Source organism: Trichomycterus rosablanca, chromosome 7 (assembly GCF_030014385.1).
Source record: "Trichomycterus rosablanca isolate fTriRos1 chromosome 7, fTriRos1.hap1, whole genome shotgun sequence".
Classification (NCBI taxonomy): domain Eukaryota; kingdom Metazoa; phylum Chordata; class Actinopteri; order Siluriformes; family Trichomycteridae; genus Trichomycterus; species Trichomycterus rosablanca.
Genome location: NC_085994.1, coordinates 21,466,274 through 21,491,774, shown reverse-complemented (window position 1 = coordinate 21,491,774; position 25,501 = coordinate 21,466,274). Strand labels below are relative to the sequence as shown.

At 40.2% G+C, this 25,501-nt stretch overlaps 1 protein-coding gene across 1 annotated transcript in view; it reads left to right on the top strand.

The window, feature by feature from the left end:
* Positions 1–25,501, top strand: part of tafa5l (TAFA chemokine like family member 5, like) — a 119,063-nt gene that overhangs the window by 91,219 nt on the left and 2,343 nt on the right. The window contains exon 4 of the mRNA XM_062999137.1: positions 20,614–20,657. Coding sequence (XP_062855207.1) covers positions 20,614–20,637 — 24 coding nt within the window. The 3' untranslated portion in view covers positions 20,638–20,657. The remainder of the gene's footprint in view (positions 1–20,613; positions 20,658–25,501) is intronic.

The following is a 25,501-nucleotide window of genomic DNA, read 5'->3' as shown; positions in this document are numbered from 1 at the left end:
AAGGGAAAACTGAACCAGAAGGAGGTAATTTAATGAAAGATGAGAGAGTGAAAATAAAAGTTTGTGCTCCGAGAAGAAAAACCCAGTAAGTCTCTTGTGTTATGAGGCCGTGTCTGTGGTAAAGGAGTACAATATAAATGTAGATATACATTATCAATATACAGTATAAATTTGGCATTTTGACACCAAAGAAAGAATTTAGCCTCCAAGAAAAACAACAGATTGTCCAAGATTTAAAAGGCAGACTGCAATCACAACAGGATACATTACAATCGGCCCTTTGAGGGCCACCATAATGCAGATGTGGCCCTTGGTGAAAATGAGTTTGACACCCCTGATCTAGAAAATTATGATCAAAAATTATATGTTGCAAAAGTGAAGAGATGTGATGTAGCTTTTACCACTACAGGCTGATGATTCTTCTATTACACGCTCCAAAATAATTTATTCCGGACGTTTCTTTGAAGTGTCTAGGTAAAGTGTTTGATGATCACAAGCTGCCAGGACTGCTTCAGCAAATCTTGGCATAGTTTCTACAATTCTCCGGAAATGAACTCCTCATTTTTTATAATTACTATTGTTATTTTAATGATAGTGGTAGAAAGCACATTCTTACACATCAGTCCAAAATCTCTCAAAGGTGTTAAACTGAGGTTTAAAGGTTGTAGCTTATAATTTACTCAGCAAACCATTCAGTAATCCCTTGTATGAGGGTATTGTCATCCTGAGAAAGACTGATAAAGACTACATTTATCACATGATGAGTCAGCTTTGTATTGATTTTGGGACAAGTGGAACCAAAAAGCCTCCCACAGAATACTGGAGCCACTAAACCCATTTACTGTAGGCTAAAGTACTTAGCTTTGTTTCATTCTTTTTGGTGTAGTCCACACACGCAGTGCAAAATGTGAAACACGATGCAGTTTAAAAGGCTTTGTGACCGAAGCTCCTGCTGTTCATGATTCAAAAATGAAGCATGTTTTAAAGTAATCTTGCTATTTTTCTCTTGCCAAAACTGAAATCAACTGGGCCTGTACACGTCACAGAGCATAACAGGAAATAAAATTGCTCATTGAAGTAAATCTGGCTGGAAACATCTGTAGTTGTTGTTTCTTCACATATTTGCATTTACATTTACAGCATTTAGCAGACGCCTTTATCCAAAGCAACTTACATTACAGTTACAGTATACAGTCTGAGCAATTGAGGCTTGCTCAAGGTCCCAACAGCAGCAACCTGGCAGTGGTGGGGCTTGAACCAGTGACCTTCTGATTACTAGTCCAGTAAGACCTTAACCACTAGGCTACGGCTTGCCTAGTGGTTAAACCTGATTTAATTTGTGACCCCTTTGTATGTACCTGTTATTTACAACCCCAAATCAGAAAAAGTTGGGACAGTATGGAAAATGCAAATAAAATAAAAATGCAGTGTTCCTTACATTTACCTTGATTTTGTTTAATCTGCTCAACTTCATTTTATTTGTTAATGATCTCCATTCCTGCATTTCAGGCCTGCAACACATTCCAAAAACAGTTGGGACGCGGGAAATTTAGGGCTAGTAATGAGGTGAAAAAACTAAATAATGATGTGATTCCAAACAGGTGATGTCAACAGGTGATTGTAATCATGGTTTGGTACAAAAGCAGCATCCAGGAAAGGCTGAGTCTTTGATGAGCAAAGATGGCCAGAGAATCTCCAATTTGTCAATACGTTTGAGAAAATGATTGAAATGTTTAAAAACAATGTACCTCAAAGAAAGATTGGAAGGGATTTGCATATTTCTCCCTCTACAGTGCATAATATCATTAAACCATTCAAGGAATCGTGAGGAATCTCAGTGTGTAAAGACCAAGGGCGCAAGCTTAAGCTAAACGCTCGTGATCTTCGACCCCTCAAATGGCACTGCATCAAGAACCACCACTCAACTGATATAACCACATTAGCAAGGGATTAGTTTGGCAAACCTTTGTCAAGCACTACAATATAGAGTTACATGCACAATGACATTTAAAACTTTACTGTTCAAAAAAGAAGCCTTATGTTAACCATTCAGGAACCAACAGGAAGCATTAAGCGAACTCTACAGAGCCATCAGCGAACTACAGACCATTCATCCAGACGGACTGTTTATTATCGCTGGGGATTTTAATCATGCAAATCTCAAATCTGTTCTCCCTAAATTCCATCGGCATGTGGACTTTGCTACGAGAGGAGCGAACACGCTGGATAATGTTTACACCAACATTGCCGGTGCGTACCGGGCGGAGCCCCGCCCCCACCTCGGATACTCAGACCACATCTCTGTAATGCTAATTCCAGCATACAGAGCACTCGTCAGGCGCTCCAGACCTGTACAGAAACAGGTGAAAACCTGGCCAGAAGGATCCATCTCTGCTCTTCAGGACTGTTTTGAGTGCACTGACTGGGACATGTTTAGGGAGGCTGCAACATACGGCGATTACACTGATCTAGAGGAGTACACGACTTCAGTGACCTGCTACATCAGCAAATGCATTGAGGACGTCACTACCACTAGAACCATCACTTCCAGACCCAACCAGAAGCCGTGGATGACTCCAGAGGTGCGTGCACTGCTGAGGGCCCGAGACTCCGCTTTTAAAGCAGGTGACCAGCCGGCTCTGAGAACAGCGAGAGCCAGACTGTCCCGGGCGATCCGAGAAGCAAAGCGCGCACACGGCCAGAACATCCACAGCCACTTCCAGAACAGCGGTGACACACGGCGCTTGTGGCAGGGCATCCAGGCCATCACCAACTACAGGACGACTCCACCCGTCTGTGACAGTGATGCCTCCCTTCCAGATGCGCTGAACGACTTCTACGCTCGGTTCGAGGCGCAGAACAACATGTTGGCGAGGAAGATGATCCCACCTTGTGACGACCAGGTGCTTCGTCTCTCCACAGCGGACGTGAGGAGAACTCTGCACAGAGTCAACCCACGGAAGGCTTCTGGACCAGACAACATTCCTGGCCGAGTGCTCAAGGGATGTGCAGACCAGCTGGCAGATGTATTCACTGACATCTTCAACATCTCCCTGAGCAGCGCCATCGTTCCAACGTGCCTCAAGACGACCACCATCGTACCCGTGCCAAAGAAGTCATCTGTGTCATGCTTCAACGACTATCGTCCCGTAGCACTCACGCCTATCATCATGAAGTGCTTCGAGAAACTAGTCATGAGGCATATTAAGACCCTACTGCCTCCCACCATGGACCCACTGCAGTTTGCGTACCGTCCTAACCGCTCAACGGACGACGCCATATCCACCACACTTCACCTGGCTTCTACACACCTGGACAGAAAGAATACTTACGTCAGGATGCTGTTCATAGACTTTAGCTCAGCATTCAACACCATCATTCCTCAGCATCTAATTGGAAAGCTGAGCACGCTGGGCCTGAACACCTCTCTCTGCAACTGGATCCTGGACTTCTTGACTGAGAGACCTCAGTCCGTCCGGATCGGTAAGAACACCTCCAGCACCACCACACTGAGCACCGGCGCTCCCCAAGGCTGTGTGCTCAGTCCACTGCTGTTTACTCTGCTTACGCACGACTGTACAGCAATGCACAGCTCGAATTCCATCGTTAAGTTTGCAGACGACACAACTGTGGTGGGACTCATCAGCAACAACGATGAGTCAGCGTACAGAGAGGAGATACAACATCTAACGGACTGGTGCCAAGTCAACAACCTGTCTCTGAATGTGGATAAAACCAAAGAGATGGTCATTGACTTTAGAAAGACACTAAGGGACCACTCCCCACTGCACATCGACGGCTCATCTGTTGAGATCGTCAAGAGCACCAAATTTCTCGGTGTTCATCTGGAGGAGAATCTCACCTGGACCCTCAACACCAGTTCCATCACCAAGAAAGCCCAGCAGCGTCTCTACTTTTTGAGAAGACTGAGGAAAGCTCATCTGCCACCCCCCATTCTCACCACGTTCTACAGAGGAACAATCGAGAGCATCCTGAGCGGCTGCATCACTGTCTGGTTCGGAAATTGTACTGCGTCGGACCGCAGGACTCTCCAGCGAATAGTGAGGACAGCTGAAAAGATCATCGGGGTCGCTCTTCCATCTCTCACGGACATTTTTAACACCCGCTGCATCCGCAAAGCTCTCAGCATTGTGGACGATCCAACCCATCCATCACATGGACTTTTTACTCTGCTCCCATCTGGGAGACGATACCGCAGCATCCGGACTAACACAACCAGACTGTGTAACAGTTTTATCCCTCAAGCAATCAGACTCCTCAACTCAGTACTATAACAATTTCCTCCGGAAATTTTCTGCTGCCACACACTGATCTGTATTGACTGTTACTTGCATTTTTGACTATGTTACTTGTATTTTTGCACACCTCCTGGAAATGCACAATAATTTCTGCACCTTACTTGTATTTTGCACCATATCTACTTTTTAGGCACCTTATCTGCATTGCCAATTTTACGCTGCTAATGTACAACATGTCACTACCTCAGGAACCATTGTACCATCTATTCACCATCATGTACTAACACTTGTCTTTAGTCCTGTGTTCTAATTACTTGTTTAGATTAGGGATAATTAGGAATATCTTTTGTAGTTATTTATTATAGGATTTTTTGTATTATTGTTGTATTTGCACTGTTTTGTCTTGCACTTTTTGTACCGTGTTACACCGTGATCCTAGAGGAACGCTGTTTCGTTTCAATATGTACTTGTATGTAGCTGAAATGACAATAAAACCTCTCTGACTCTGACTCTGACTCTGACCATGTCCAGAAGCTGTGTCGATCTCTCTGGGCTCGGAGGCATCTAGGATAAACCATTACACAGTGGAAACGTGTATTGTGGTCAGATGAATCAGCATTCCAGGTCTTTTTTGGAAAAAATGGACGCCATGTGCTTCAGACCAAAGATCAAAAGGACCATCCAGACTGTTATCAGCAACAAGTCCAAAAGCCAGGGTCTGTCATGGTATGATGGCAAATATAATTAACACTTCTGTGATGGCAGCATTAATGCAGAAAAGTACACTGAGATCTTGGAGCAACATGTGCTGCCTTCAAGACGTCGTCTTTTCCAGGGACGTTCATGCATTTTTCAACAAGACAATGCAAAACCACATGCTGCACACATTACAAAGGCATGGTTGAGGAAGAAAAGGGTACAGGTACTGGACTGGCCTGCCTGCAGTCCTGACCTGTCCCCAATAAAGAATGTGTGGAGAATTTTAAAATGAAAAATGCGACATCGACAACCCCGTACTGTTGCACATCTTAAGACGTGTTTGCAGGAAGAATGGGACAAAATAAAAGCTGAATCACTAAATCACTTGGTATCCTCGGTGCCAAAACGTCTTTTAAGTGTGGTGAAAAGGAATTGCAACGTTACAAAGTGGTAAATGCTTTACTGTCCCAACTTTTTTTTAGAATGTGTTGTAGGCCTGAAATGGAGGAATGAATGTAAATGTAAGATGTAAAATTTTCATTTTTCATGGCGTCCCAACTTTTTCTGATTTGGGTGATGATTTTTCTGATCTCACTGTAGTAGTAGTAGTTTCTCTATGCATCTCTCACTATGCATTGCTCCACTGTGTTTTATATTTTCAGCCTCCTCTTTTATGTCAGAGGGCCACCATGGCTTTCTTGGGGCTCTTTCACCCGTTGCCACTCGTGCTGCATATTGCCTGCATCCTGTGTTGATGCCTGTCACCTTCCTGCTTTAAACTGCCATTTCCTTTTTATTCATGCACGTTTTTGGACATCCTGAAGTATGGTTTGTGGGTAGTTTTGTGTGGGTACATCAGACCCTGATCACAACAGAAGTCTTGTATTTCATCTAGCAGGAATGCCCGGTCACCATTCATCTTTCTACTGCATGCAAACCAAAACCTCTGTTTTATTAAAAAGCCTTCTCAAATAAACATTCATCTGAGGGATGTGTCATGTACTCTGTTGGCCATGATTGAGAATACTTTTTTGTGATTCACTTCCAGTGTTAGAGATGAGTGTTTTCAGATGACACTACATGAAATATAAATGGCCTTCCGCTTGTCCGTGCACAAATTGATCTACATGTTGAGGTAGTCCATGCATTTGGCATTCAGTAGGCGTATTCTGTACTGAGTGCTACTCCATCAATAAACGCTTCATTAGTCTATCAGACCTTCTCTGCCACAGTAGATCGCTCTGCTTCAAAGCTCCACTTGCAGCAGTGAAGATGATAAATCAATCTCTAAATGGTTAAAGCAGCCGAGGTGTGAGGTGGATAAAAACTCACACTTTGCTTTTAAAGTAGCTGTGCTCAAGTGTGATGTGTTTTATTTGTAGGGTAGATGAATAGGTACTATTTTGTGGAATCATGTTGAAAATGGCCAGCTTTGCAAAATAGCCTAATCGCTGAATGACAATATGAAAAAATTATCTTTATTTAAACAGCATTTTATAAAATTGATATATTACAATTTTTGGCACTTTTTTGTATAGTACTTTGTATAACATTTATTTGGCAACCAAATCAGCACTGAGTTTTTTTGCTATAATGCTTGATTAGATTACAAAATCAGATCAAGAACTCGATCAGATCAAGAAAAAGCTTTCTCTAATACATTTGTCATTAAAAATTTCTGGTACTTCATGAAGTCTATGATGTGTCTAACATAACCATTCTCTATTATACTTAATAGAATAGAATGCCTTTATTTGTCATATATACATACACCGATCAGCCATACCATTAAATCAGCTCCACTGACCAAATAGAAGCACTTTGTAGTTCTACAATTACTGACTGTAGTCCATCTGTTTCTCTGCATGCTTTGTTAGCCCCCTTTCATGCTGTTTTTCAATGGTCAGGACTCTCCCAGGACCACTATAGAGCAGGTATTATTTAGGTGCTGAATCATTCTCAGCACTGCAGTGACACTGACATGGTGGTGGTGTGTTAGTGTGTGTTGTGCTGGTATGAGTGGCTCAGACACAGCAGCACTGATGGAGCTTTTAAACACCACACTGTCACTGCTGGACTGAGAATAGTCCACCAACCAAAAATATATCCAGCCAACAGTGCCCCGTGGGCAGCGTCCTGTGACCACTGATGAAGGTCTAGATTATGACCAACTCAAACAGCAGCAATAGATGAGCGATCGCCTCTGACTTTACATCTACAAGGTGGACCAACTAGGTAGGAGTGTCTAATAGAGTGGACAGTGAGTGGACACGGTATTTAACGGTATTGGACATGCAAGTGAGATAAATTGGGGATACAAAATTGTCCATGACTGTGTTTGATATTAAAACCTGTGAACTGATGAATCTTGAAACAAATAACTGCAGTTTCTGTCATAGATGTAACCAAAGTGTGTAAAACATGATGTTAAAATCCTAATAAATAATTAAAGAAAAGCTTTCCTCAGGCATGCCTTCTAAATTCTTGGTTGGCAAAAAAGTGCAGACTTGGTACCCACAAAATCTCCAACCCTGTTTCCTAGAGAAATGCCTACCTCTCTAATCATCCTCCTTATTGAGTATACAGTAAGTGTGAACATTTACAGCCTTGAAACTCATTTATAACCGTTAATTGATGTTAAGGCCTAATATGCTTTTGTTGTGTTTCATTTATGTATCTAATCTTCTTCTAATCTTCTTCTGAACAACTGATAGAATTTGTTTCTGGTGTCTCTTTATATTTATACCCCACTGAAAGCCACATCTGGCTGTTTAAAGAGTTCCTTCTTGAGGCTGCTTCAGTAAACTGTAAACATATCTATATTCAGCACAATATCAGGCTAAAAATATTTTAATGATCTTTTTCACCAAGCGTGCCAATAAGCTTGACATGATTGGCTATGTCTTAAAGGGGGGTATGGCCGAGACCTCATGATGAATCAGCGCCCTGTCCAGGGTAAGTTTTTGCTTTGCGCCCAGCGTTTCTGTAAAAACAGCATCCACCGTGATACCTATCAGGAAAACGAAGTGGCAAAAAGTGCAAATGATATAAAACTATACGGTGGCTCTGGACACTCATTTAAGAGAATAAAATGAGGAATAGTGGCACTACTTCAGTATCATTACTGCCCAGATTGCTAATGTGTACTTTGCTAATTGAGCGTATTAGCTTTTATCAACTCAAATGAGGTGACGACTCCAGATGTTAGGCTCTGCAGGGGGTGGGAAGTGATCGAATCATAGTCACATCAGCCGTGACAGTGTTTACTGTTTACTCAATTCAACAGCAAATATAGCTCTGTTGTGTCGCATCTAGATTGAACGAAGGCATAACAAAGACCTTGTCAAGTCGATGTGGGAGTCGATCCTGCTTCCTGCCAGGTCAGCAACATCCGTCCTCTAACTCCAGCTGTATTGAATTAGGATAAAATTGTCTTGATTCAGCACTTAGGATAAATCTAATTAAAATGGTTTTTATAACAAAGACACCAGTAAATGTTTCCCAATCAGCAGGAGATAAAATATGAACCAGTCAGCTGAAATATTGTTGGCATTCTTGGTAATCAGTAATGGTATGCTCTCTTTACCATGATATGCTCTATCTACAGATAAGCTCACCAGCACCTCCGTCAGTGTTGTACTTCTGTAGCGTTTTTATAGTGTTTATTGTTTAGTTTGTGTTACTTTTTCTCGCTTTTTCTATCATAAATATACTTGGTGGCAAAAACATGTTTATTCATGGGAACAACCACTCTCTTTACGGACAAGATGGAATGCCGGCATCGTCTATCTATCTATCTATCTATCTATCTATCTATCTATCTATCTATCTATCTATCTATCTATCTATCTATCTATCTATCTATCCATCCATCCATCCATCCATCCATCCATCCATCCATCCATCCATCCATCCATCCACCCACCCATCCATCCACCCACCCACCCATCCATCCATCCATCCATCCATCCATCCATCCATGTCTGTCTGTCTGTCTCTATCTATCTATCTATCTATCTATCTATCTATCTATCTATCTATCTATCTATACATCCATCCATCCATCCATGTCTGTCTGTCTGTCTGTCTCTATCTATCTATCTATCTATCTATCTATCTATCTATCTATCTATCTATCTATCTATCTATCTATCTATCTATCTATCTATCTATCTATCTATACATCCATCCATCCATCCATCCATGTCTGTCTGTCTCTATCTATCTATCTATCTATCTATCTATCTATCTATCTATCTATCTATCTATACATCCATCCATCCATCCATGTCTGTCTGTCTGTCTGTCTCTATCTATCTATCTATCTATCTATCTATCTATCTATCTATCTATCTATCTATCTATACATCCATCCATCCATCCATGTCTGTCTGTCTGTCTCTATCTATCTATCTATCTATCTATCTATCTATCTATCTATCTATCTATCTATCTATCTATCTATCTATCTATCTATCTATCTATACATCCATCCATCCATCCATGTCTGTCTGTCTGTCTGTCTGTCTGTCTGTCTCTATCTATCTATCTATCTATCTATCTATCTATCTATCTATCTACAGTGCCTTGCAAAAGTATTCAGCCCCCTTGAACTTTTCAACCTTTTGCCACATTTCAGGCTTCAAACATAACGATATGAAATTGTAATTTTTTGTGAAGAATTGTGGGACACAATCGTGAAGTAGAACGAAATTTATTGGATATTTTAAACTTTTTTTAGAAATAAAAAACTAAAAAGTGGGGCGTGCAATATTATTCAGCCCCTTTACTTTCAGTGCAGCAAACTCACTCCAGAAGTTCAGTGAGGATCTCTGAATGATCCAATGTTGACCTAAATGACTGATGGTGATAAATAGAATCCACCTGTGTGTAATCAAGTCTCCGTATAAATGCACCTGCTCTGTGACAGTCTCAGAGTTCTGTTTAAAGCGCAGAGAGCATCATGAAGACCAAGGAACACACCAGGCAGGTCCGAGATACTGTTGTGGAGAAGTTTAAAGCCGGATTTGGATACAAAAAGATTTCCCAAGCTTTAAACATCTCAAGGAGCACTGTGCAAGCGATCATATTGAAATGGAAGGAGTATCAGACCACTGCAAATCTACCAAGACCCGGCCGTCCCTCTAAACTTTCAGCTCAAACAAGGAGAAGACTGATCAGAGATGCAGCCAAGAGGCCCATGATCACTCTGAATGAACTGCAGAGATCTACAGCTGAGGTGGGAGACTCTGTCCATAGGACACAATCAGTCGTACACTGCACAAATCTGGCCTTTATGGAAGAGTGGCAAGAAGAAAGCCATTTCTCAAAGATATCTATAAAAAGTCACCTGGGAGACACACCAAACATGTGGAAGAAGGTGCTCTGGTCAGATGAAACCAAAATCGAACTTTTTGGCCACAATGCAAAACGTTATGTTTGGCGTAAAAGCAACACAGCTCATCACCCTGAACACACCATCCCCACTGTCAAACATGGTGGTGGCAGCATCATGGTTTGGGCCTGCTTTTCTTCAGCAGGGACAGGGAAGATGGTTAAAATTGATGGGAAGATGGATGGAGCCAAATACAGGACCATTCTGGAAGAAAACCTGTTGCAGTCTGCAAAAGACCTGAGACTGGGACGGAGATTTATCTTCCAACAAGACAATGATCCAAAACATAAAGCAAAATCTACAATGGAATGGTTCACAAATAAACGTATCCAGGTGTTAGAATGGCCAAGTCAAAGTCCAGACCTGAATACCATCGAGAATCTGTGGAAAGAGCTGAAAACTGCTGTTCACAAACGCTCTCCATCCAACCTCACTGAGCTCGAACTGTTTTGCGAGGAAGAATGGGCAAAAATTTCTGTCTCTCGATGTGCAAAACTGATAGAGACATACCCCAAGCGACTTGCAGCTGTAATCGCAGCAAAAGGTGGCGCTACAAAGTATTAACGCAAGGGGGCTGAATAATATTGCATGCCCCACTTTTCAGTTTTTTATTTCTAAAAAAAGTTTTAAATATCCAATAAATTTCGTTCCACTTCACGATTGTGTCCCACTTGTTGTTGATTCTTCACAAAAAATTACAATTTCATATCGTTATGTTTGAAGCCTGAAATGTGGCAAAAGGTTGAAAAGTTCAAGGGGGCTGAATACTTTTGCAAGGCACTGTATCTATCTAGGTTGAACCTAAGCAAGTTAATAATGGTTACTCCAGCCGCTCAGGTGGCGCAGGGGTAAAGTACGCTAGCTCACCAGAGTTCACCTTTCCGACCTTTTCCGGCTTGGGCGGCTGTATGAACAACGATTGGCTGTTGTTCAGGGTTAGAGGGTAAAAAAGTCGGATCGCAAGTCAGTTGAGAGGCATCCTCAGTCAGCGGTGAAGGGTCGAATCAGTATAGAGGAAGCATTCAGGGTAATTGGACATAACTAGACTGGGGGATAAAAATTTAAGATAAAAAAGAGGGGGGAAAATATAAATAAAAAAAATAATAATGGTTACTTCAAGGGACTGATTGCTTATCATCTTTTAAATAAAATTTTCATTTTAATGTGTAAAATACAGCTGCAAAAGTGTTGGATTTGAATTTAATTGCAACATGATTAAATGTAAGGATTATGACAGAGTATGCTGATTTTCTATGGGTACTTTACCAGAGCAAGTGGTATCTTCTCAATACATTTACATTTACATTTTCAGCATTTAGCAGACGCCTTTATCCAAAGCGACTTACAGTACAGTATACAGTCTGAGCAACTGAGGGTTAAGGGCCTTGCTCAAGGGCCCAACAGCAGCAACCTGGCAGTGGTGGGGCTTGAACCAGCAACCTTTGGATTACTAGTCCTGTGCCTTAACCACTAGGCTACGTCTTGCAATACAGAATCCTCCTCGACTTGTGAAATCTCCTACTCAGCTCGCCACACAGGTTTGTAATACTTTCCAAGTTAGGGAGCTGTAAAAGCCGTGGCAAAAGCTTGATTCTCTCGTTTATGCCAAACCCACTTTTTTTCTCTCTCTCTCTAAATTCCATTAGCATTCAATGAACCCTTAGTGCTTATCTTTGTGCTAGTGTGTTGGCAAGGTGTGTAGAAAATCTAATTGCAGATTTCCTTCTGCACTCCTCCTGCAAATCTCCACCCATGATCCTTGAGGAAAATTTTACCTCTTAAATCATTGCTTGGTTGTGTGTGTGTGTGTTTGTGTGTGTGTGTGTGTGTGTGGGCAAAATGCAGGTTTATTAATAGTCATTGCACTAACAGTGAATTTGGGCATTTTAGGCCAGGAGCAATTTATAATGCCATTACATGATTAATAAAACTCATCTATATCTAATTTCACTTTCATCTCATTTGTCTATTCGATCCATCCCACTTTGATGATTGACTAAAGGAATTCAGCATGTTACCTCATTTAAACCCGACTAAAAATTAATGAATTCACTCAGGTGAACTGAAAAAAAGGATTGAAATATATGTGGAAACGTTTTATTACCACCAAAAAAATTTATAGGGGTGCTAAAATTGTCATGCATATCTTGATTTTATTAATTATTTTGACTGATTTATTTTATAATTAATTGACTTTAAATGTTTGAATTTTAGTATTTTTACTGAAGTATTTTCTGAAGTATTTCAGGTAGTGCTGGGTGGTATGACGGTACATTCGGTATATCGTCTTTGATTCCTCATACCCTATGGATTTTTCAAATACCGCCATACCGTATGAATTTTTCAAATACCGCCATACCGTAGCACAGTTAATACAACAGCTGTAGGCTTCAGTAGGCAGCAAATCATATAATATTGTTCAATGCTAAAAGCGCTATAAAGCACTGTGCAGATTAGATACAGCTCATGAGTTAGCCATACCAGTGTTAACAGATGAGAGAGGCTTCCTCGATATGGTGAAAAAAATAACCAAAAACAGATGGAGGATGAAAAGAGGAAGACCACATATGCACCGGAAGAACCTGCCAAAGAAATTAGGCATGTCAGCAGTTTAGAACAGACTAAAACACAACAAGTGTGGGGGCGTGATGACGGCGTGTGGCTGAGAGGACGTGTGAGTGCTGAGCTCCCGAGACCAATGACTTTTTTTTTTTGTTGCAATTGATAACCTGTATCACAGTATTATAACATATTTTAAAGTTAGACTTGACTTTTCGGAGAAAGAAGAACCATGTCTTCAACAGAGAGGAGCGCTAAACCACAAAGTTATTTGAGGAGTAAGCAAGGTGATTCAGATTCACAAGATGGCAGCCCATGCGATTGCGGATATTTAACTCAGTGGACCCGTGAAGTTACACAGTGCATCAGCAAGGTGCTTGATGAAAAACTGGCAAAATTCACAGAAACATTGGAAGCAGTGGCGGCCAGAGTCGAAGACCACACTAAGAGATTAGATGAAGCGGAACGGCGGGTGTCGGGGATGGAGGACGAGCTGGCTGGTGCGGAGAAACGGTGGAAAGAGGTGAACAGACTAAAATTCTATATACTGCACGGTTTGTCAAACCACGGCTGGTGCAAACAATGACATTACAAATGCAGTAATAATCCGCATATACAAGGGCATAATTCCTCTATAGACAGTCGAGAAAGAAGCTTTCAGAGCAATAATTAGAACACTGGATTTCAGGTTTGTCTTACAGGGCGAAAATACTTCAGATCAGTTGCTAAACCAGCATTTTAAGTGAACTGGAAGCGGAGATGTCGAAGTATGAAGTCGTCCACTTTTCTACAACAGACCAGTGGTCAAGTTGTACAGTGGTGTTTGCAAACGTTGTTTTATTAGTTAATGGGAGAGCTAATGGTAATTGTACCATAAATAAAAATTGCATTTATTGAGGCCGCTCAGGTGGCGCAGCGGTAAAAACACATGCTGCAACCAGAGCTGGGATCTCGAATACATCGTATCGACTCTCAGCTCTGCCTTGCCGGCTGAGGATGAGCGGCCACATGAACAACGCTTGGCCTGTTGTTCAGATGGGCGGGACTAAGCCGGATATGGGTCTCTCTCTGTCAGACTGGTGCAATTATGACCTCTGCTGGCTGATTAGAGGTGCCTACACAGAGATGAGAAAAGAGTGCTCTCTCCGTACACAACGCTAGGTGGCACAACACTCGTCAATGTGTTGGTGATAAGATGCAATCGGCTTGCTGCCCACGTGTCTGAGGGGGCGTGGGTTAGCTTTGATCTCCTCGGTCAGAGCAGGGATCGGCATAGGCGGAGAGGAAGCATGATGCAATTGGGCAACTGGACGCGCTAAAGGGGGAGAAAAAAAAGGGGAGAAAAGGCATAAAAATTTTTTTTTTTAATTGTATTTACTGCAACTTTTACACGTACTGATTCCATCATATATTGTGTCATTTTGTGGGGCCAAGCAAACCTTATAGTACTCAAAACCTTCAGTATATACGTAGTAAAATTAAAATGTTTTATATTCAATGTACTTATGACAGTAGAATAAGCCACAGTCCTACAAATAATCCCAGTCATACAAATAAAAAAAACATAGTGGTTAAGGTGCTGGACTAGTAATGGAAAGGTCACTGATTCAAGCCCCACCACTGCCAGCTTGCCACAGTTGGGCCCTTGAGGCCCCAAGGCCCTTAACCCTCACAGTACTGTAAGTCACTTTGGATAAAAGTGTCCGCTAAATGCTGCAAATGTAAATGTAAACATAGACAGAAATAGAACTCATAAAGAGGGCAGATACTTTGGCACAGTAGCTATTGCATGATTTATTATTATTTTTATTTTCTATCTGATTTCATCTCCATCTCCTAACGGATTCCACTCTTCTGCGAAGTCTTTCCACAATATTATGGACTGTGTATGTAGAAATCTGTTCCCATTAAGTTAAAAGGACAATTGTGAGGTTGGACACTGATGTTGGATGAAAAAGTCTGGCTTGCAGTCAGCGTTTGAGGTCAGGGCTCTGTTGAAGCTACTGGAGTACCTTCAAACTAAGCTCATCAAGGCATGCCTTTATGGATCTCTCGTAGTGCACATGGGTAGTACTCATGCTTGAATAGTAAATTGGGAGTCATTTTGTTTTATTGATTTATCTACCTGTTAGCAATGGGTGTGGATGGAACACAGCTTTAAGGACAAGTGTCTATATACTGTTGGCTGTATAGGTTACCTTGTATTCACTGTAATTATGTGTATCAGCATTAAGTAAGAAACTGTGACTCCACAGAAGGCCCAGAGTACCCCCTCCAGTGAGCCCATTCACCTCGTTAGCCTTTTAATTAACACGAACAGTTAATTGTAAGTCCCCTAAGTGCTGCCTCAGCCTTTGCTTTTGAAGTTCATGTCGGTTAGTCGATTGCCCAGCATGTGATAGGCCCAGACACTGTATAAAAGTCTTTTAGTCTCTAAACTTAATGAGCAGCTAGGGAAACTAGGGCTTAATGCGCTGGTCTTTTTGACCAGTTTATTTTACTTAAGCTACAAATGTTTGTACTTTAAACACTGCAAAAAAAGAAGCAAAAATATGAATAAAACTAGATAGTCTGACAGATTTGCTTGAGAGGGGTCTTTTTCCTTACCCTGGGATTTATTTGTTCTGTTATGAATACTTAGCATTTAGATAACATGTTTGAGAAGCATTAGATCAGCCAGGCTTTGGGCACCCAACGGGCAGGAAGGCAGGCAGTGAGAATACCAATCACTCAGGCATCTGCCAAGCTTTACGGCACAGCCAAAACTGTTGTAAATAACAGTGTGTGAACTCAGTCAGCATTGTTTTGAGGCCAGTGAGTGACTCTGAGGGAGTCGTTGGCATATGAGTACAGTGAGTCAAAATGGCCTTGATTCACCAAAGTTGTTAAACAGTGAATACATGGTGGTATAGGGCTGTGGTATAAGGTCTTGTTAGTACATATACATCAATCAACCATAACATTAAAACCACCTCCTTGTTTCTACACTCACTGTCCATTTTATCAGCTCCACTTACCATATAGAAGCACTTTGTAGTTTTACAATTACTGACTGTAGTCCATGTGCTTTGATAGTCCCCTTTCATGCTGTTGTTTAATGGTCAGGACTCTCCCAGGACCACTAAGCGCAAGTATTATTTAGGTGGTGGATCATTCTCAGCACTGCAGTGACACTGACATAGTGGTGGTGTGTTAGTGTGTGTTGTGCTGGTATGAGTGGATAAGACAGCAGCACTGATGGAGTTTTTAAACACCTCACTGTCACTGCTGGACTGAGAATAGTCCACCAACCAAAAATATATCCAGCCAACAGCGCCCTGTGGGCAGCGCCCTGTGACCACTGATGAAGCTCTAGAAGATGACCAACCCAAACAGCTGCAATAAATGAGGATCATCTCTGACTTCACATCTACAAGGTGGACCAACTAGGTAGGAGTGTCTAATAGAGTGGACAGTGAGTGGACACGGTATTTAAAAACTCCAGCAGCGCTGCTGTGTCTGATCCACTAATACCAGCACAACACACACTAACACACCACCACCATGTCAGTGTCACTGCAGTGCTGAGAATGATCCACCACCTAAATAATACCTGCTCTGTAGTGGTCCTGTGGGGGTCATGGCCATTGAAAAACAGGGTGAAAGCAGGCTAACAAAGCATGCAGAGAAACAGATGGACTATATTTAGTAATTGTAGAACTACAAAGTGCTTTTATATGGTAAGTGGAGCTGATAAAATAGACAGTGAGTGTATAAACAAGGAGGTGGTTTTAATGTTATGGCTGATCAGTGTATGTGCATACATACATGCAATCTAATAACAGCCAAAAATGTAATTTTTTAAAACAGGGTTTATAAAAGATTTCAAAAAGACCAAAATTATGCCTCATGTCCATTTTATAGGTTTGTCTTTGGATGTTCACATTAGCCATGTGGCAAAGTAACAGAGTAGTGAGTACAAAGCAGAGAGTCAGGCATCAGCACCAAGGGATATTAAGACAAATTAGGTATGATGCCATTCAACTGAAAGACAAATATATAAATGTTGTGTTCCTGGGTTTTATCAATACAATAAAATGATGTTTAAAACAAATTAAATACAGTGGTATGGACATCTAATTCATTAGACATTATACATATTGGCCATAAGCATTTTCTTGTCAATATCCAGTCCTAATCAAAAACAGCAGTGGCTTCCTTTATGTCCATGAGAGACAAACAATAAGCGTTATTAGTGATTCGTAATGTTAAGTAGTGTCAATACATGTAATCATTTAGTACAGACAGTGCGATTTACGGCAGCCTTTTTTAACAAGCTGGTTTAGCTGCTCACCAGCCTTATTTTGTCATTTTTGCACACAGTTAGTTTAAAGAAGGCACTGATGTTAGTTGTGAGGCACTGATGTTGGAGGGAAAACCTGGCTTGCAAGTGACATTCATTTAATTCAAAGGAGTTAAACTGGGTTAAGCTCAGGACTCTGTGTAGGCCTCTCTTCCAGAACCAAACTGGATAAAACATGTGCAGTGGTACCTTGTATTTCAACATCCCCTAAACTCGAAATCTTTGAAACTCGTCGCCCTTTATCGAGAAATTTGTACCTTTAAACTCATTGTTTACCTTAAACTTGACGTGTGCAAATATGAGACGAATCTGCATTTGTGTGGAATAACCATCAAATTCACTCTGAAAGCTCCACATGTAGCTGTATTTTCATTCTGTTTCACTTTTAAACTTGTGTTATAGCTCAGGGTTCTGAGAAATTAAGAGAACCAGCTTTTCCAAGAGAGTCTAAAACACTTATCGTTAAAAAAGGTTAACGTGACTTAATGTATTGTTTGTTTGTTTATTGGGATTTTAATGTAATGTTTTACACTTTGGTTACATTCATGACAGGAACGGTACACAAGGTTCTTTAGTTCACAAGTTTATATCAAACAGTCATGGACAATTTTGTATCTCCAATTCACCTCACTTGCATGTCTTTGAACTGTGGGAGGTAACCGGAGGAAACCCACGCAGACACGGGGAGAACATGCAAACTCCACACAGAAAGGATTCGGACCACCCCACCTGGGGATCGAACCCAGAACCTTCTTGCTGTGAGGCGACAGTGCTACCCACCGAGCCACCGTGCCGCACACTTAATGTATTTAAAGAATGACATAGGAACATTAAACCTCTCTTAATTAGGTTCTCTCCACTATTGAAATTCCTCACTCCTCACTGCACGACAAAAGCTATTTTGTCGCTTCTCATGTGAATGTGCCTTTAGTGAACGAAATATGGTATTCCAAGATCATGCATATCTATGATTAAGAAGCATAAGGAAACAATAAAGAAGTAAAGGTAAAGTGCAGGCTTTATTGTCTATCTCTAACTTATTATCTAACTTATATTTGTGCTATTTTCAGAGTGTAAGTGTCAACAACAACCCAATAATTTTACATTAGCCTAAATATACTTGCATTACTATGCATTAACAGGTTTCCAATACATCCTTATGGGAAAAAATACCTCGTGTAGAGGAGCAGTCATGCTGGAACAAAAAAGGATATTTTCTAAACTGTTACACAACACATTACAGAATAAAACATGTAAAATTAATAATTTCTTTTTATTTCTTTTTTATCTTTTAAAACATACAACCCCAAATCAGAAAAAGTTGGGACAGTATGGAAAATTCAAATAAAATAAAAATGCAGTGTTCCTTACATTTACTTTGACTTTTATTTGATTGCAGACAGTTTGAACTTGAGATATTTCCATAATACACAGAGTATGTTTTTTTCTGCTCAACTTAATTTCACTTGTTTATATACCTCCATTCCTGCATTTCAGGTCTGCAACACATTCCAAAAAATGGATGGGGGCAATTTAGGGCTAGTAATGAGGTAAAAAAGAACTAAATAATGATGTGATTCCAGACAGGTGATGTCAACAGGTGATTGTAATAATGGTTTGGTACAAAAGCAGCATCCAGAGTCTTTAATAAGCAAAGATGATCAGAGGATCTTCAGTTTGTCAATAAATGCATAAGAAAATTATTGAAATAATTGTACCTCAAAGAAAGATTGGAAGGGATTTGCATATTTCTCCCTCTACAGTGCATAATATCATTAAACGATTTTAGGAATCGGGAGGAAATTCAGTGCGTAAAGGCCAAGGGCGCAAGCTTAAGCTGAACGCTCGTGATCTTTGATCCCTCAGACAACACTGTCACTTGGAATCCTCAGTGCCAAAACGTGAAAAGAAATGCCAACATTACAAAGTGGTAAATGCTTTACTGTCCCAACTTTTTTTGGAATGTGTTGCAGGCCTGAAATGCAGGAATGGATGTTTATTAAGAAATGAAATGAAGTTGACCAGACAAAACATGAAATATCTCAGGTTCATCCTGTCTGCAATGAAATAAAAGCCGAAGTAAATGTAAGAAACTGTGTTTTTTTTTCATGCTGTCCCAACTTTGTCTGATTTGGGGTTGTAAAAGAAAATATAATTCATGCTGGTGGTAGTGGTGTAATGGTGTGGGAAATCTAATATCTAATACAAACTGATAATCATTTGAAAGCCATAGCATATCTGAGCACTGTTGCTGACCAAGTGCATTCATGGCCACAATTTACTATCTTATAATGGCTCTTTTAAGCATAATAATGCACCATTTCACAAAACCCGAGACATCTTAAACTGGTTCCATAATGAGATTAGTGTGCTTTAACTTATCTGAATTCATTAGAGGACCTTTGGGATGAGCAAGAACAAGAGATTTGCATTAGAAATGTGCAGCTGAATATCTGCAGCAATTACATGATGCAATTTTGTCAATATACATTGCAATGTCAAAGAAATAGATTTTACACTCCTTGTAAAAAATTCATGCCTCAAAATTTAAGGCTGTTCTTAGAGACCCTGCATAGTATAATTATGGTGATATATACTAATAAAACAGGTAGTTCCAACCAACAATCCGGTTTAATTTGAGTAAAACATAAAATCCCATCCAGGCTGCTATAGTTATTAACAGTACTGTGATTATTTCATCGGGGTTGTATAATTTTAGATCCCAGCTGCAAATTACCCATAACGGTCCTTTTATCTTTTGGCTGGATGGATGGATTGGCTAGTACAACTTGTTTATCATTCAGTGTGTACTTTGGACAGACTGAAAACAAATGTGACATTAATAGGGTACATTTGGGGCTTGTGTAGTATGTAGATATTGCAGTGACAGACATGCAGCCAGTAAAGTGAGTCCTGTTTGATACCAACACTCATCCTACAACACCAACTTCACTCTTTTGCTTTACATAATGAACACAAATGTAAGAAAAAAGACCAGCGTTGTGTACGGAGAGACACACCCTGAGAGCACTTTTTTCTCATCTCTGTGCAGGCGCCATCAATCAGCCATTTCTGAACAACAGGCCAATCGTTGTTTATGTGGCCACTCAGCCTTAGCTGGCAGGCAGAGCTGAGATTCGATACGATGAATTAGAGATCCCAGCTCTGGTTCCAGCATGTGTTTTTACCGCTGCACCACCTGAGCGGCCTTGTACATCATATTTTCTAAATCACCTAAAACAGTTTTACATAATGCCTGTCAAAATTCATGTTTCATGTAATTCAAGGGGCTCAGCTTTTCTGTAGTTCATTAAGTGAGGCGCAACCTTTTTGACAAATTGTTTTCTCTTGTGTTTCAGCCACTGCCCAAGGAGCCATCTTAAAGGATATTAGCTGAGAGGAGGTAAGAAACTACTACATTTTTACAGATCTCCATCTACACAACTGTTTCTATTCTGATGGCTTTACTGTATATATTATTTAACTCAATTTCACTGTCACAGAAAACTCTCTGATTAGGAGTCTTAGACTGCATTGTAACATGCTCAGTAGTAGCAGATTCAGTGCAGATCCAGAGACAGCTGATATTCTGGTACATTCTACATTCTGGTAGTGTACCAAATTTCAGATCAAACTCCAGCAGTGTGACACTGCTATAATGCTATGATAAGTAAAAGCAACCAGTAGATGGACAGCATGGAATGACTCGTGTTTATATCTGATCAAGCTGATAATTTATTATGCTGTCCAGGGCGACGTGGTGGCTCAGTGGGTAGCACTGTCGCCTCACAGCAAGAAGGTCCCGGTTTAATTCCCAGATGGAGCGGTCCTTTCTGTGTGGAGTTTACATGTTCTCCCGTGCTTGTGTGGGTTTCATCAAAGATCATCACTTGAAACTTGGGAAAATGTTTAGTAGCAGATCCACCTACCAGTATGTACAGTATGTGTGAGCTTAGAAGAAACCTATGCAACTTATTTAACATATCTAATAACAAAACCATTCTACAGCCAACATTTGTCTATAGAGACTGCATGCCTGTACACTTCATTTCAGCATTAACTTAAAATAGTGTTCACAGATAATATATGACCAAAAGTATGTAGACACCTGACTTGTTATACAAAAAATAGGTAGATTTGCTACTACTCATGCCACCTATGCTGAGTAGCATAAATCAGGTACTGAATGAATAAATAAACCAATAAATTAATTACCAAGCACATATGAATGTGATTTCCTTTATCCACATTCTTTTGGTCATGCAGTGTATTTTTAGAGACTGCTTGATCCAAACTTTGCTAGCAATCCAACTACATTTCTCAGCCAGTTCTGTTACTGTAGTAAGCAAACACTGAAGAACAGCGCAGCAGGCATTGGCAAGGCCGAACAGAAATCTTATGATTTATCCAGCCAATTCTGCTCAGACAGGCCTGATTAAGGCATCTAAGAAAGGAGCCACAGGCTCAGCAGCATAGAGCGGATTAAAGGGCAAGCGTGGGCCACAGATACAATAAGAATCTGCAGATAAAGGGAGGAGATGACCATTCAGGACGTGACTGGCAGCCTGAAATCTCTCAGCTGCTTGCTGGGTAGTGTTTCAGTTTTTAGTAGAAACACTTGCACCATCCACCAGCATAGGAGCAGAATTAATTGGGGCAATATCAAGAGAATCTACAGTTGCAACAGGAAATAATCAACCCCCTGTCTAAACTTATCAGTTAAACAAATGAACAAAGAAACTGTTTTAGTATTTTTTATTTATTTATTAAGATTTTAATGTCATGTTTTACACAATTTGTTTACATTCATGACAGAAACAGTAGTTACACAGTTGAATGTCAAACACAATCATGGACAATTTAGTATCTCCAATTCACCTCACTTGCTTGTCTTTGGACTGTTGAAGGAAACCGGAGCTCCGGAGGAAACCCATGCAGACACAGGTAGAACATGCAAATTTCACACGGAAAGGACCCAGACCATTCCACCCAGGAATCAAACCCAAAACCTTCTTGCCGTGAGGCGACAGTGCTGCCCACTAAGCCACCGTGCCATCCAACGGTTGCACCATGATTAAACTCAATAATTATCCTTAATTTGATGTAGCTGTGTGGGTGTTATATAAACACCACCCAGAGATTCAAGGGTTCAATGTATGTTGCAACCATGGTGAGAACTAAGGAGCGATCACCAAACCTGAGAGAGATGATCATTTCTTGGGACATTAAAGGGACATTTTTGTTGAATTTGGAGAAACCACTTTTTTGTTTGTAGATTTAGCTAATAAGCCTAATTTGCAATAGGGGTTGAATCATTATTTATTAGATAGGTAGGTAGGTAGGTAGGTAGGTAGGTAGGTAGGTAGGTAGGTAGGTAGGTAGGTACATACATACATACATACATACATACATACATACAAACATACTGTACATTAAAGCCCCAGTAGCATTATACAACAAATATATAACAGTACAAAACAAGTACAAATACAAGCAAACACTACAACTGAGTAGTTCTTGTACATAAAATGGAAATCTGTCAGTGGTAAACTTAAGAAGATCACTTAACAATCAAGGACTTTATGACCAGACTCCACAAGCACAGGAAGGGTTGACTGAAATACGGAGATGGGTCAGTGATGATATGGAGATGTTTTTTTTTTTCTGCTGCAAGAACTAGTAGTCTTGCTTGTGTGACTGGCATTATGAATTCACAGAAATACCAAGGTACTTCGAAGAAGAATGTTATGCCTTCGGTTGTGAAACTGAACCTTGGTGATAATTGAACAATGATCCCAAACACACCTCCAAGTCAACCAAAGCTTGGCGACCCTCTCAGTGTCCAGATTTAAATCCCATAGAAAATCTTTGATATGATTTAAAGAAAGCAGTTGCAGTCTGAAAGCCTTAATGAGCTGGAATGAGCTGGAAGCTTTTGCATGAGAAGAATAGACCAAGATTTTACAAGAGAGGTGTCAGAAGCTTGTTAGCGCTAACACTTCACTTATTAAAAGTTATGAAAGCAAAAAGATGTTCCACCAAGTACTAAGGCTGAGGAATGGTGCACTTGGACATTTGTCAGGAGAACATGCTATGCTTGTGTGTATCAATACATGTTATTTCTTGTAGTCTTATCTTAATTTAATTCTACACACCTCACTACACACCAGTTGTTTGCTCTGTCGCTCACTGTAATAGCTTAGTAGCTTTTTAGCCCAGGTGGCAGAGCGGTAAAATATGCTAGCACACCAGAGCTGGGATTTCGAATACATCGTATCATATTGTAAGAAGAGAGTAGGAACTTATGAAATTCTGTTCTGATCTGTGAAATTATATTTAAGCCTATTAAAGTTTAATTGGTCAGTGAATTTTACAAATCCCTGCTGTGAATTATTTATTTATGTGGCAAAACATGTAAGGGAGCATAATTGGTTTCAACTGACTGTGTTTGAAGTAAAGATTCTCAAACTGTTGAAACTTGGGTACTGAGAAAGGAGTGAAAGTCTTATTGGAATTGCAGTATGGATATGTTAGAAACAGCATACATTTAATGTGATGTAGCATTTAATGTAAACTCAAATACGCTAGCTCTGCCATCGGGCTAGGCTGGGCGGCTATATAAACAACGTTTGGCTTTTGTTATCCAGGGAGGGAGCCGGATAGAGACCTCATAACTGATGCAGTTACGATCTCTGCTGGCTGATTAATGGCATCTGCACAGAGTAGAGGAATAATGCTGATCAGGGTGTGGCTCTCCGTGCACAAAGCTGATCCACATATGAACTCGCCTCTTGCAGGTAAAAAGATGCAGGGGGTGTGTGTCAGTTTACTCTCCTCAATCGGGGCGAGGGTCAGCTCCAGTAGAGAGGAAGCATAACACAACTGGGTAAAAATTTTGATAAAATTGCATAAAAATGGCTTATTAGTACTTATTTAGTTTTAAATATTACTTTAAAGCACTGGTTTACTGATGTAGTTGTGTACTGACATGTCATTTAGTTATTTTTTAGACATGACAGCTGTGGTCCATGGTCATGACATTATTTACAAGCAATCTCAGGTTGAACATAGTGTTGACTAAACAGTTGGTGACAATAGTTGTGTGTAGTTTGGTACTAAGCATGTTTAAGTTACTACAGTTTTTTGTGGTGGCACAATCAGAAGGTATAGATGATCCAAATAGTGTTTGGTCCTGCCCTTATAAGAGTTTCTTCTTTCCCACCTTAGGGTCAAAATCTCAACAAATTTCTCTTGACTTTTTATTTTTCATAGACAAAAGGCCTGGCACTGCAAATCTTTATATCTATATGAATTTCAGATCCTAAAATGCGACACGACAAACTGCTGTTACCAATTTAGCCTGGTTAGGCAGATCGTCGATTTCCTAGATTAGCAAAAACCGATGTGGGGATAAAAACATCTAAACCCTATCAGAGCTTGTGGTTTTGCATGAAAGCCTGTGGCAGTGTTATCCGCATTTGCATTGTGTTAAAGCCTCATCATCGGAAGACTGATTTCTCCAGACCTGACAGATTGAAAATCACATGAATCACACACAATTACAGTCATGCAGAAAGAAACAGGGAAGCGAGGAAAACATAAATATTTATTTGTAAGAAGAGGGTAGGAACTTATGAAATTCTGTTCTGATCTGTGAAATTATATTTAAGCCTATTAAAGTTTAATTGGTCAGTGAATTTTGCAAATCCCTGCTGTGCATTATTTATTTATATGGCAAAACATGTAAGGGAGCATAATTTGTTTCAACTGACTGTGTTTGAATTATAGATTCTCAAACTGATGTTGAAACTCGGGTACTGAGGAAGGAGTGAAAGTCATATTGAAATTGCAGTATGCATATGTTAGAAACAGCATACATTTAATGTGATGTAGCATTTAATGTAAACTCAAAGCCTTCTTTCTTATCTATTCTGCTCTGTACTAGTGTTAGATTATTTCTATGTAAAATACAATGAATATGTTGTAAAGAAATTTTCTAAGCAAAATGCTTGATTAAAAGGGATGGAAATGTACATTTATATTTTAGGCATTTAGCAGACGCTCTTATCCAGTGCTTCCATAGTAGACATTACCTTACTCTAGTTTAAGTAGACAACAGTCCAAGAATATAAATCTTCTGAAACCCTGTTAAAACCAAAGTGTTTTTTTGCACAACTAATTAATGAGTGTAAGTAAGTACATGTTAGTTCTCAGCTTAAGTGCTTAGTAAAGAGGTGGGTTTTTAAT